Genomic DNA, 14,553 nt, shown 5'->3' with positions numbered 1-14,553 from the left:
TCTCTACATGATCTATCTCCCATTGTTTAGTGTTTTGGTTAATGTCATCCCAATTGGTTGTTGGGAACCTTATACTTTCCTGGCATCTGTGTCTTTCTAGTGTCTACCCCAGTTCCCCATACCTCATTGCTATATATTTCTGTTCAGTATCCTCACACTCTTTTTCTCCTGTCTCTTCCTATACCAGATCCTGCCCCCCCCCCATTTTTCTCTACTCCTCTTTCCTTCCCAGGTCCCTCCCTCCAGCTATCCTTCTTGATCTGAAAGTATTGATTCAGAGACTGTTCCACCTATGGATCCATCCCACCTGCAGGCACAAAACACCCACACTATTGCTGATGGCAAGAATTGCTTGCTTTCAGGAGCCTAGTATACCTGTTCTCTGAAAGGCTCTAATAGCACATGAATAAAACATGCATATACTCACAGCCAAAAATCAGACTGAACCTAGGGACCCAAGGAACGTATTAGGGGAAGGATTTATGGAGCTGAAAATATTTACAACCACATAGGAAGAATAATATCAACTAACTGTTCCGCCCAAAGCCCCCAGGGACTGAACTACCAACCAAAGAGTTCACATGAAGAGACACAAGGCTACAGCTGTATATGTAGCAAAAAAAATGGACTTTTCTAGCATTAGTGGGAGAGGGGGCCTTTGATACTGTGGAGGCTTGATGCCTCAGCATAGGGAGATGCTAGAGTGGTGAGATGGGGATGGTTGGGTAGGTGGGGGAGCACCCTTATAGGGGCAAAAGGGAGGAGGGATGGGGATTTTCAGAGGGGAAAATAAAAAGGGGACAGCATTTGAAATGTAAATAAAAAATAACCAATAAAAACATGTGACAAAATATTAAAAACTTGTAAAAATAACACTTCTCAGGACTCATTACATTGAAAATTCTTTTCAAACAGGAGCTGTTCCTCCACTGTATTTGCAGAGAGAGATCAGTAGTAACTAAAGAACTGTTAGGATGAGTGTCTTAATTTGAAGATGAGAAACTAGATATATGTCACAACAAACACAGTTTTTTTTTTAAAAAAAATCTTATTTTCATCTAATAGCTAAATATCATTTATTAGAGTACTTTTAAAATCGATTGATAAAACTTTAGCATACAGCTGATTTTAACCTTTAGGTAGATTTCAATTGACCATGTATATTCATTATAAACAGAAATTCAGCCAAGGGTACAATAGAAACCTGGTCTAAAATACAGTATTCTGTTTAGCCATAAAAACACTGTATAGTTATTAAAATTCAAAGTAGCATTATTAACTTTAGTATTTGGATTTTTGGATGCCTCATTCTTGATTTATGTTTTATTTTCCAGGTTTATTTAAAATATTCTGTATTAAAAGAATGATCTAGATCAACTGTACGTAAATTATTGACACAGAATTTACATATAGAATATTGACCACTAATGCATAGGTTTTCCAGTTGTACAGCTTTTCAAATGATTTCATTAAGAAAGAGCTACTATACTTCGAATCTATTTCCAAGAGAGAGGGAGTTAAGGAGAATTTCTTAGGATGGATTTTCTTTCTTTTCATGTCAATGTTTGAATTTTGGCTTTAATATGATAATGAATATGGGGCTTCGAACGGTGGATATAGTGCTTTTTCTGCCTTTTAAAAATGAGCTAAAATATGAACAGATTGTATTCTTTGTCTTAATGTATTTTTGTTAATTTGTTTCATTGTAAAGTTTAGTCCTAGCAGTCTTAAAGTCATTCTTCTTCTAACCCATTACATCCTTCTGGTACATACTGATGTAAAAGGAGTTATTATGAAATTTAACTGAATATTTTTCACAGTACAGTTCAAAACTTTTTTTTCTGTCATTCTATCTGTACCCACTCAATTTTAGGAAAGTGCCATCCTTTGTGGAGCCAAGTGATGACTTTCTACTTGGAGAAAAGAAGCAAAGCACATTGTATCTGTCATCCACTCCTCCTGCTTTTCAAAGAGGCAGGAAAACACCCCAGTGCCTTGGAAAGACATCTGCCTATTAATTTTCAACAGAGAATTGACATCACTCTTATAACTACTGATTATTGAAACATTTCAATCCTTTTGTGTCACCAGAGACCCACAGTTTTATTTATTCTCTCATGTAGGAGGACACATTCAACAGCAGAACAAGCAAAGATGAGGCAGTTAGTTCATCGACGTGTACTCCATGTAAGAATAAAAATACTACTGAGTATATTTCTACCAGTGATGTTGCAGTTAGAATGTAACACCCATGTGAAATCAAGACAACAGGATGCCAATAAGAACTGTGCACAGGGACAAAAGCTCTGAAATAATTTCTTATAATCAGTGCAGTGAAATAAAGCATTTTATACTCTTTATTTGGTGTTTTATTCTTGTAAATGTGTTTGACCCCCTGAGTATGTGCTATGTGAAATGAGTAAAGGTCATTGATACTCTATTGGCTTCATTTAAATAAGTGCCATTAACATAATGACTTATTAAAAAAAAATCGGATGGTAGGAAAAAAACATCATTTTCCAAGAACACTAATAAATACAAAAAATTAAATCTGTATGTATTTACTTTTGACTAGACCACTTTAATTGTTATAAAATATGAGGAATATTCTATGACATTAAAGAATTCTGCTCAAGCATTTTGCATAATTCAAATATTATTCCTAAGTATATAGAATATTTAGTAACTAATAATTGTAGAAGTGAAAAGTATACAGAATAGTGGCACTAACAAATACTAGTAAAAAGGAAATCCACATCATAGGCTTAATCTACTTTGTACAACTTAAGTCGAAAAAAAAAATAATAGCTAGGAATTTGTTTTTGATAAATAAGTAACTTACGTAATGCCTTCAATAAAAGTTTTGGCTATATCCTAATTACACTAGATAAGTTTACTTTTCCTTGTTTTTATATAAAAAATTTTTCTAGGTATATATTAGAATAATTTTATCAATATTATCTAAAGCATATTTATGCTACTAATTCCACTTCACAGAACAACATTTTAAAAATTCAGTGGATCTTCTTATGGAATTACCCTCCTTCCCAACTTCTTCCAGTCTTTCTCTCATTCAACCACAAAGTTTCCCTGGCTTCTGTCCATTGTTTGTGTATAAATATCTGCATCTGACTCTCAGCTGCTTGTTTTGCTGCCCCCCCCCCCATGATCTCTCAGACATCAAGCCAACCAGGCAGCACACACAAGCTGATATGAGGTCCCTGACACATATTCAGTAGAGGACTGCCTGGTTTGGCCTCAGTGAGAAAAGCTGCACCTGACCCTCAGAGTGTAGTGAGGTCTGGCAGGGTGGGATGGGGGTAGGGACAACCTCTTGGTGATTGGGGAGGAGAATAGGAAAGAAGAACCGTCAGAGGGCAGACTGGAAAGGGAATGATGACAGAACTTTAAAAACATATTAAATAATAATGATAACTATAATAATGGTAATAATAATAGAGGAAAATAATGTGGTGGATTATCAAATACTCATTTGCAATAACAAATTTTAATAAGAAAAATGCATATGTGATATTCCATGTGATATAGGTCCATCGATAGCTATACTATTATCGGTCATTGGGCTCCCGGAAAAATATACACAAAACCATGTGAGTGTAAGATTGCTGAAAATGATACCTATATTGAACACTTATGAGCATTCAAAAATATAGACAGCAACATTAAGAATCATAACTACCTTGTTATTAGTAACATAGAATTACAGTGACATACAATAAATATTTAAAATTCTAATGAGAAAATGAAAATGTCAGTTCAAGCTATGTTAAAAATATTATTTAAGTTGAAAGTTAAAGAAAACATTTATTTTCAGATAAAAGACCCAAGAAAACATGTGTGACCATAAACAAAATTATACGGAACAAATGTCAAGGATTTCTAGATCTCAAAAAATACATAACCCAATAAAATAAATTAAATATGCCAAAATATAACAGAGTAAAAATAAACTCTGAGCTACGTAGCATTACTTTGAAAGACTTAATGCTAAGTGGTAAGAAGGATAAATTACACAAGTAACAACATTATCATCAAAGAGGTGGGTACATTTTCATGAGAGAAAGGGATTCAAGGAAAGTGAAGAATGTTTGACCCTGGAGCCCTTTTGGTGGGATTGAGCAGCGACTTATTTGTTCAATTAGAGTATCTGATGAAGAGATAATAATTTTGAGGCACATGTAGACTTAAATATTAGGGGCAGAATGGAAAGTGATTCTTATAATATGGATAAGTATAAAATTTTAAACCAGTATCTGAAATATTTTCTGAGTGAGATGAGAGAACATCATGGACTACCAAACAAATTGTTTTCAGGTATATATGAAATATTTACTAAAGCCACTTCTGAAATGATTCCAGCAGCTCTTTATTATTTTTCCAGGATAAACACAACAAAATAAAAGTCCAATCAGACTACATTTTAGAGAAATTCACTTGTTGTAAAAAGTATTAGTGGTCATTTCCTTATTGCTACATAAAAAGAAACATTCTTTGTTTTAGGATAACATGAACAAATTATATTTATTCATTCATGCCTTGGCTTTAAATGTCTATTTCTGACTGTTAGAATATTCTAACCACATTCATAAAAATATTATCATTAAACTTGATTTATCATTTAATGCACACTTTCTGTTAAGTACAGAATGACTGAATATCTATTGTGACTTCAGTTACCTCATGAGCTCAATGTAAAACATGGTGAGAATTTTTGTAATCTCCTAGCTCTGTTTCCATGGACACCACTCTCACAAACCTGTGATGCTTAATACAGGTCAAGAAGTTTTCCTCTGTGCAGATTACAAAATATTTGCACAAGAGAAAATCAAATATTTGTGGCTATCAGGAACACATACCTTTGTTCTTTGAAAGTATAAACACCAAGCTCTTAAACAAACAAGCATGCATTATTAATATAAAAAAGCTGTAGCGTCATATCAGGCAATGTAGGATTAATTAAACTCCCAGTTTATTATATCTTTTCTACCCTTAAATACAATTTGGCAGGTCATTGTTGAAAGTAGATGTGAAAATAGTATTTAGTTTATTACAGTCACACATATTGTTGAAGAGATGGATGAGGTCATCTATTCACTTCTCTTTCTAGGAATTAACAGTGTTTTGTTCTCTTTATTCAGGTTGGGTTTTCTTGCATTAATTAAATATGGATGAAATGCAATATTAAATTTTATACCAAAATATGGGCTGGCATTTTGTGAGAAAGTCTGACAAGCAACTGGCCAATACAGATGAGAATGCTTTGAGCCAGCCATGAGACTAAGCTCAGGAAACCCGGTCAGGGAGTTGGCAGAATAACTGAAGGAGCAGAGGAGTATTGCAAACCCACTGGAAGACCAACATCGGCTGGCCTGACCGCCCAGTTCTCCCAGAGTCTAGACCACCAACCAAGGAGGGTACCTGGAGGGATCTATGGCTCCAGTACATATCTAGCGACAGACAGACTTACTGGCCAGCAACTGGAGGGGAAGGCCTTGGTGCCCTTGATGGCCCAGAGCAGGGGGATGCTGGAATGGTGGGGTGGGAGAGTGTGGGTGGGTGGGGTATCACTCTCATACAGGCAAAGGGGAGGTGGAGTGAGAGGCTGATAGAGGATTAACCAGGAAGTGGAAAATCACTTGAGATGTAAACAATGGAATGATCACTTAAAAATAAAGTAAAATAGAAACACTTGACCAAAATTAATTGCAGCCTCATAAATAAATATGTACCATATCTAATACTAATTTTCCACATGGGTAAAAGACTTACCAAGTTTGTATAGAGGAGTTACAAATTTTCAGAAATGTAGTTGACTGATATGCATACGTGTACAATCGAGAAACTGTTAATGCTTAACATTGAAAACTCTTCCTAACATACAAATGGTACTTAGTATTAAACTCTGCATACCAAGTACAAACCCGTGTGAGTGTTTGAAGAACAGCAAGAAAAATCTAATACTAATATCAGTTAATACTAACACAGCATTAACTGATAAAGACAAGATAAAAAAGAAAGAATGAATTAAAAATGTTGCTAACTGTGAGAGCATATCATTAATCCCTGTACTCCAGACACAGAAGAAGAACGCTCTGTGAGTTAAAGGTCAGCTTGTTCTACATAGTGAGGTCAGGTTCCAAAGCACCCAGGGTTACATTATAAGTCTTGTGTCAACAGCAACAGCAACAAAAACAACAACAAAATATAAATAGGTAGTTATCAACCACTTTGGGTGGTATTATTATTCTATTTTAGCTTAGTAGCATTTCCAAAGGAATGTTAAGCCCAGTTTCCTATGAGAAGAAGACATACTTTATTATGATTATGACTAAAATGAATGCTGTTCTGTGCCTATCCAGAGGTTGTCCCCATAGCTCTTCTGTACACAAGTAAATAAACCTAGAGAGATGGCTAATTCTGCTTATTGACACGTGTCTTTTCTTACCTCACTTCTATTATTTTTTCTAAATTTTGAACTACTAAAGTAATGTAAGCTCATCACTTTCCTTCTTTGAAGATCAAGAAGATATTGGAGTAATATAAGTGGTTTCAAAGGCTAGAGCCAATAAAAGTAAAATTGCTAAGAAAATTATATGTGTAGTTTGTTGAGAAGAAGAACAATATTTTGTACCACACATAATAAATAAACAGTTTTACAGTTTACAGTTAACTATGCCCCCCCCACACACACACACAGGCAAAACCAAACCAAAACCAAAAAAAAAAAAAAAAAAAAAAAAAAAAAAAAAAAAAACCCAGAAGTTTTAATTTTAAATTCAAGGATATATAAAAAAAAATTTATAAGAATTTTATGATTTAATTCAGTAAGATTTTCTGTAGATGTTACTTTTCAACACTATTTTAATATTTTCATAAGATAGAGAGATTGTTTTTAGAGAAGAACTAATCCGAATTCCATGCTATGAAGCAGCAGTTTCCTGAAATACTAGAGTTTTTTGGTCAGTGTAATATTATGAGAAGCAAGTTGGTGTAGCCTGTCTTGGATGCTTAATAATTTCTCAACTTTTCTACATTTGACATAACTGGACTATAAAGAGAATTCTCAGATGAAATAGATTTATAAGTCAAAAGTTACTGCTATGTTCACTGTACAAAATCATGACAATCTAAAACTCTGGTAAGTATATTTTATTTAGATTATTAAAAAAAACACTGTAACTAGATCAATCCATTTGCCTAGGAATTTTGTAAAGTCCTTTTTTTCTAATAGCTGAGTACTCCATTGTGTAAACATTCCACAATTTCTGTATCCATTTATATACTCAGAGACATCTGGGTTTTTTTTCCAGCTTCTGGCTATTATAAATATGGCTGATTTGAACATGATGGAGAATGTATCCTTATTGTATGTAGGAGCATCTTTGGGATATTCCTATAAGTGGAATAATGTTGCTAAAAAAGAATATATATATATGCAATGTTTATGTATATAAAAATACATACAAGTATACAATAACAGTTGAAAAAAAAAGGCCGTGAATTTGAAAGAGAGTAAGGAGGAGTTTATTGGAGAGTGTACATAGAGAAAAGAAAAAGGAGAAATGTAATTAAAATAGAATCTGAAGAATAATAAATGTCCAAAACTTAACATAGAGAAAACAAAAACAAAAAACAAAAAACACACTGTAACACATTATAAAGGTGTGCCAGGTAAGTTTTAATGAATTGGAGAGTCCATTTCTCTATCTTATTTCGTTTTCCTTGTTGTTTCTATACATCAAAATGCTATCTTTTAAGAAATACCAGAATAGAAACTAACAGAAATTAAGGTGTTACCCATTATGGTATTCTTTTAGGAAATATAATGTCTGGCAGACATATGAGCATTTGTAAACCAGAGGGGAGAAATTTTTATACTTTAAAAATGAATATAAATAAAACTTGTATTAATTTTCCTTTTGGATCTGGATCTCTTCTATTTTAAAATGGCTCTGGTATCCCATCAGAGAATGTTCCTGTACTGGCTGGTTTTGTGTGTCAACTTGACACAAGCTGGAGCTATCACAGAATAAGGAGCCTTTCCTTGAGGAAAGTCCTCCATCAGATCCAGCTGTAAGGTATTTACTTAATTAGAGATCAAGGGTGGTGCTATCACTGGGCTGGTAGTCTTCAGTTCTATAAGAAAGCAAACTGAGCAAGCCAGGGGAAGCAAGCCAGTTAGTAACATCCCTACATGGCCTCTGCATCAGCTCCTGCTTCCTGACCTGCTTGAGTTCCAGTCCTGACTTCCATTGGTGATGAACAGCAATGTGGAAGTGTAAGCTGAATAAACACTTTCCTCCCCAACTTGATTCTTGGTCATGGTGCAGGAATAAATAGAAAACCTAAGACAGTTCCAGTGAGGGCAGAGCATTCTTTATGAATGTTCTGACTCTACTCATAGCGATGTGAGCTACAAGGTAGCAAAACTTTGAGTAAAACCTTAGTACAATTGACTTCTAGTTATTTCAACATTGATAATTTGGATAAACTTTTATAAACAGTTCTAAAAATTTACCTTCCTGTAGAGGAAATGGAGGCTCAGAATATAAAAATAAATAAGGAAAACAAAAATTTCTGGACTGAAGGTCTGTCTGAAAGTAGAAGAATGCAAATAGATCCATTCTCATCACCCTGTAAAAAGCTCAGGTCCATGTGGACCAAGGACCTCCACAAAAAAATCAGGGGCACTCAAACTAATAGAAAAGAGGATAGGGAAGAGCCTCGAACACATGGGCACTTGGGAAAATTTCCTGAACAGAACACCAAAGGCTTATGCTGTAAGATTAAGAATCAACAAATGGGAGCTAATAAAATAGAAAAACTTCTGTAAGACAAAGGAAACTGTCATTAGAACAAAGCATCTACAAAGAGAATGGGAAAAGATCTTTGCCAAGCCTACATCTGATAGAGGGACAGTATCCAATATATAAAGAAAACTCAAGAAGTTAGACTCCAGAGAATCAAATAACCCTATATAGAAAAATGGGGACAGAGCTAAAATATTTTCAACAGAGGAACGCAAATGCCTGAGAAGCACCTAAATAAATGTTCAAAATCCTTAGTCCTCAGGGAAATTTAAACCAAAGCAACCCTGAGATGCTACCTCACACCAGTTAGAATGGTTAAATAAAAAACTCAGGTGACAGCCTATGTTGGGAAGGAAGTGGAGAAAGAGGAAAACTCCTCCAATTGTTGGTGGGATTGCAAGCTAGTAACATCCCTCAGAAATCAGTCTGGCAGTTCCTCAGAAAATTGCACACTGAGGACCCTGCTATATCCCTCCTGGGCATAAACCCAAAAGATGCTCCAACATATAACAAGGACACCTGCTCCACTATGTTCACAGCAGCTTTATTTTTTTTTCAGATCTAATATAGCAATGAGTTTACTAATTAATTAAGTAATTAAGTAATGCCTTTAACTTGCATTACTTAATCATTCTAAATGCAGTTTCTAATAGCAGCCTTATTAATAATAGCCAGACACTGGAAAGAACCCAGATGTCCTTCAACAGATTAATGGATACAAAAAATGTGGTACATTTATACCCTGGAATAGTACTCAGCTATTAAAAACAATGACTTCATGAAATTCTTAGGCAAATGGATGGAGCCTGAGTGAGGTAACCCAATCACACACACACACACACACACACACACACACACACACACACACACACACACACAAAGCTCAGATTACCCCAGATACCATTCACAGACCACATGAACTCAATAAGAAGGAAGACCAAAGTGCAGATGCTTCAGTCCTTCTTAGAAGGGAGAACTAAAATATTCACAGGGGTTGGGGGATGGGATAGGGGGCTTATGGAGGAGAAATCGGAAAAGAGAATAGCATTTGGAATGTAAATAAAATATATACAAGAAAAAGAAGAAAAAGAAGAAGAAAATTCTTGATAGCTATAAGATTCCATAACTCCCTTCCAAAGCTTGAATAAGCATCAAGAAATGTTGAAGGAAAGTAACTCTGCTTGGCCAAACTGCTTCAAATATGTTCTTAGTGCTGCAGGAGTGTGGCTGCATCGGTGTGCAGCCATTGTAAGGTTGACGTTTCTGTTATGCAATGACATTTGAATCAACCATACTAATATAATGATGCCTCCTTACAGTCATAACAATAATGTAATGCACTCATTGGTTCAGGAAGTCAAAGATGGGGGATTCCATTTTCTTAGACAATGTTCAATACCTTACTTATCATCCATGAGGTCTATAGGTTTTGTTTCAATCCACTGAGGAAGTCATATAAAAGTAAGCCAAATGCACCATGTTCCTTATCTTGCAGCAAGTAAATACTAAGTATATTGCTTTGAGGTGAATGAATATCAACATTTATTAATCAAACTTATTAAATACATGATTAAATCATATAAAGAACATGGCTTCATGTATATGCATATACAACACACTAAAGCTGATGTTTATTTGACTTATTGTAAAAAGAAAAACCTTTAAATTTAAAATGAAATCTTAGCTTGTTTTGAGGCTTGTATGAATTTTACTTATAATATTTTATATTATCTGTAATAAATTTGTATTATCTGAAAAACTAAGAAAAACTATGAAAATGTCTTTGTGTTAGAAACTATGGAATATTTCCAATTTTTCTCTGTTATAAAGATGCCAAGTAGCTAATTCACCAGGTTTAATGTCATTAGCAAGATGAATCCTAAAAGAGTAGTTATAAATTTAACGGGGGAAACTACTGTACCTTACTCATAAATTCTGTCTACTCTGTAATCAAAATGTCAATTCTTCATGGGAATTTAAAAATTTAACAATGCTTAAAGCTAACGATATAATTAGTCTTTACATTTGCCAATGGGGACTTATGTACAGCCAAGAAGGCAGCTGAACTCATGATAAATAAGAATTTGATAGATCAGTAATCCTAAAACCTGTCGTGCAGAGGAATTTTAATCCAGAAACATGGCTGTTTGGGCAAGGTATCGTATCCAAAGATTTTCTAGGTCCCTGTGATTCAGCCTTAGATTACAATATGATCTGGCTGGAAAATAGATAAGTATTTAGTACACAAGTTTAGTTCCCTAACAGTGTGGGGAGGGTTAGTTTGTAGAAGGAAGCAAACATTTTGGAAAGTGGCATCTAACTGAGGGGCAGACAAAGTGACAAGAATTTGACAGTGAGGCAGAGATAGGGTATAGGATAGGATAGAGAAGAGGCTCATAAGAGAGGTGACTAAAGAGAGGAGTTGGGAAGAGAGATAGAGGGAGAACAGGGAGAAGCAGGGGAGGGGGGAAAAGGAGAAAGGAGCAGTGGAGGCATTTTTATTGAGACAGATATACGGAGACAAGTTGCTAATAAAGACAAACTAGATAGAGAATGAGAAAGTGCCAGAAGGTTAGAGTTGGTTTGAGGCCAAGCAGAGAAATTCAGTCAGAAGGTGAGAAAAGCCAAATCAAATCAGTCAGCTTTTAGAGAAGTTTGAGCCAGAATAGCTGAGTTGAACCAGCCACCCAGAAAGAGCTCAAAAGCATGAGTTCATTCAACAGCAAGCCTCAGGGATGAAAATTACATCACCAAACAAATAAAAATTACTTTTACACTGCTGAAAGTCTCATTTAATATCAAAATAGGTGATCAATAAATGCACATATAAGACAAAGAAAAAAAGGCATGCATTTTCAAGAGGAATGTAAGTTGTTATATTGTTGGCATATTACTTGAATTTATATATTTTCTTCCAGTAGAAAACTGAAAGCTCTTGAAGGAGTGTTTTGTATGCTAATCTTTCCTAGACAGAAATATGGTTGTTATAAAGAGTTTTATGTGTTGCCTTGAGTCTGCTGGAGCCAAATAAACAGAATAGGCAAATAAAAATAAAGGAAAATTAATGTACCTATTGTTTTAAATAGTTCATTGGAACAATTTTGGAAAAGAGGAGGGGGTTGGAAACAGAGTGGGGTAAAGGATTAACATCTCAAATGTAAACTCAGTGTTATCTAATAAAACAAGAGAAAAAAGAAATTATTTAATATACATTACTTAAGAAACCTTTTAATTTTAAGTTCAACCACAAACACTTGAAACAGTCTGTAAAAGTAGTAGGATTATAACTTTCTGCTTTCTGTGACCATTTTCCTGCCTCTGTGAAATGACAGGGGTGACCCAACTATATGTCCTTTATATACTATCCCCAAAGAAAGAATCTCAAAGCAATTACAAGTCCTTAGACACAAACGCCTGCTTGTTGAACTTGACATGTCCTGATGATACCTATTAACTAGAGTGTGAAAGTGATGTTAAATGAGGGATATGGAAGGATGACATATGACTAACCTAAAAAGAAATAGGATGCCAGAAGACAATCAGCAAGTGAACTACAGTGGGCAAGTGTATATGACCCACACAGCCACAGAACAGAGCTCTCAGAAACAGGGAAATAATAGGCTTCAGTTAACAGAGACTTTATCTGAAAAATCACATTGGCCTAGACAAAATGAAGTAGAACAAGATTTTGACACTTTCTCAGACATTGTCCTCCTGGTTTGAACCCTGTGGATCTAACCATTGTTCATTGGTTTTATCTTTTATTTCCACTTCTTATCTAGTGTAATTGTCTCCCAATGTCAGTGAGTCAATTCTTGGATCCTTAATAAAGTACTTGTATGCCAAGAATAGGGAATAATGAAAGTCCTGTGAGCTGTTTCTCAGAGTGTAAAATAATGTATGATGGTACCCCCAGGCTCATTTCACACCTGAGTATTGTCTTCAAAGTACAAATGTTCAGAATGATCAGAGGGAAGAGTGCACATGCGACTGGCTAGGAACAATAAGCAGAGAGTAATACAGGTCAGACATATTTTATTCATAAAATTATAAGATACCATGAACTAAAATGGTAGAAGTAGTTAAAGGTGAAGGAAAGAAGAGATGAAGAATAAATCAAAGTCTAGCACCCCAAAAGAGAGATGTGATTTTCTGTCTTATTTCTTCCCCTAAACTAATGAGTGCTCTCTTTAAAGCCATAAATCTTGACATATACACATGATACATAGGTAAGATTACATACATATGTAAGTATATTTTTATATATAATTTTTCAAGTATATGCATTTACCAGCTTATTCTAAGGGGTCAGTATCACCCTCAAGGATGTTGTTATTGACATTGTAGGACACCGTCCTAAAGGTAGTGTCTTCTTCTTTTATTTTTGCTGCATTCTTTCCCTACACTATAGTCCTGCTTCACTGATTTAAGAAACAAAACATTAAGAATTTTTTTCCTAATGTAGTTCATTTTATTAACCCTAAATTAGCTACTAAGATACATTAATATATTTTAATAAAAGATATTTTTTATAATAACTACACTTTGTTTTTACTCATGTGACACATGAAGTACTTATCATGATGTTTAAACTTTAAGGGTAATTTGATTCATATATATGTATATATTTTTATACATATATTCAAATTAAACATTTAATACTATATGTGAATTATATATATATATATATGTATATCAAATATGGCTTATTAACTGTGGATAAAGACCTTGTATGACTAGTTTTGTTCTTATTGCTGCTTATTTCTTTTTATTTTTTTTTTCTGTCAGACAGAATCTAGCCAAGTAGTTCAAGTAAACCTTCATTTGTAATCTTCCTGCCTTACCTTCCCTAGTACTTGGAGAGGGCAGTGTGGGCATTACTTGGATAATGTCATATTTTGATGCCTATAGAATTTGTTTATATTAGTTTCTTAAATGGTACATTTCACACATATCTCAAGGGCAGTATTTAAAAAAATTATGAGCAATATAGAGTTGCTGTAAGAGTTTATGAATATTCTGTTTGCTTCTGGAGTTCCCAGAAAAAAAAAAAAAAAAAACAAAACACTTACCTTTCCCACATACTGAGTGTCTGAACCTGTATACTCTTCTAACAAGAAGAACTGATTCCACATCCAGCCACGCTTGACACGATGGAGCATTTTACTGTCATCTCCTTTCAGATTCACTATCCTTCTCAGTAAGTGACCTTTATCCTTTCCTTGTAATGGGCTGTTGTCAACCATATGGAAAATGCAGGTGCAGACGATCAGATGAAGACAGTAGTGAGTCCTCATTATCATCAACTTCAGGAGGATGAAAATGTCAGTGTATGTTCTGAAAAACAGAATGTAAAAGAGAGTATACATTTAATACTCAAACTAAGATGACAATATTAAAATCACTAAAAAACTGTATATTCAAACCACTAAAATTATGCAAATTAAACCTTTAATATAAGTTGCAAAATCAATTAATTTGAAGTTTTAGGCCTTAATAGGTATATTTAGCTATATGCCCATGCCAGTGAACCCAGATACTTTAATGAAATTTGCTTTATTCTCCTTATCTAACAGTTTTCAAAATGTGTTCTCCATCTGCTTTGTACTTCTGTTGTAGACTGAATGAAATTGAGGAAGTGAGGAAACAATTTTTCACTAATAATGGAAGCTATAATTAATCAACTCAAAATAGGTAAAAATTCTTAAATTTATGACAAAAT

The 14,553-nt window shown here is 34.4% G+C and overlaps 1 protein-coding gene across 1 annotated transcript in view; it reads right to left on the bottom strand.

Moving 5' to 3' along the window:
* Positions 1-14,128, bottom strand: part of CDH9 (cadherin 9) — a gene marked incomplete at both ends in the record, with an annotated part of 81,336 nt that extends 67,208 nt beyond the window's left edge. Inside the window, one exon of the mRNA XM_080933754.1 lies at positions 13,904-14,128. Within this exon, the coding sequence (XP_080789880.1) occupies positions 13,904-14,128 (225 nt within the window). The remainder of the gene's footprint in view (positions 1-13,903) is intronic.
* Between the last annotated feature and the right edge of the window lie 425 nt (positions 14,129-14,553).

The sequence above is a fragment of the Micromys minutus genome (genome assembly GCF_963924665.1).
Source record: "Micromys minutus genome assembly, chromosome: 20".
In the NCBI taxonomy this organism is placed as follows: Eukaryota; Metazoa; Chordata; class Mammalia; order Rodentia; family Muridae; genus Micromys; species Micromys minutus.
The sequence above is the reverse complement of the archived record's forward strand: the minus strand, read 5'-3'. Positions and strand labels throughout refer to the sequence as shown.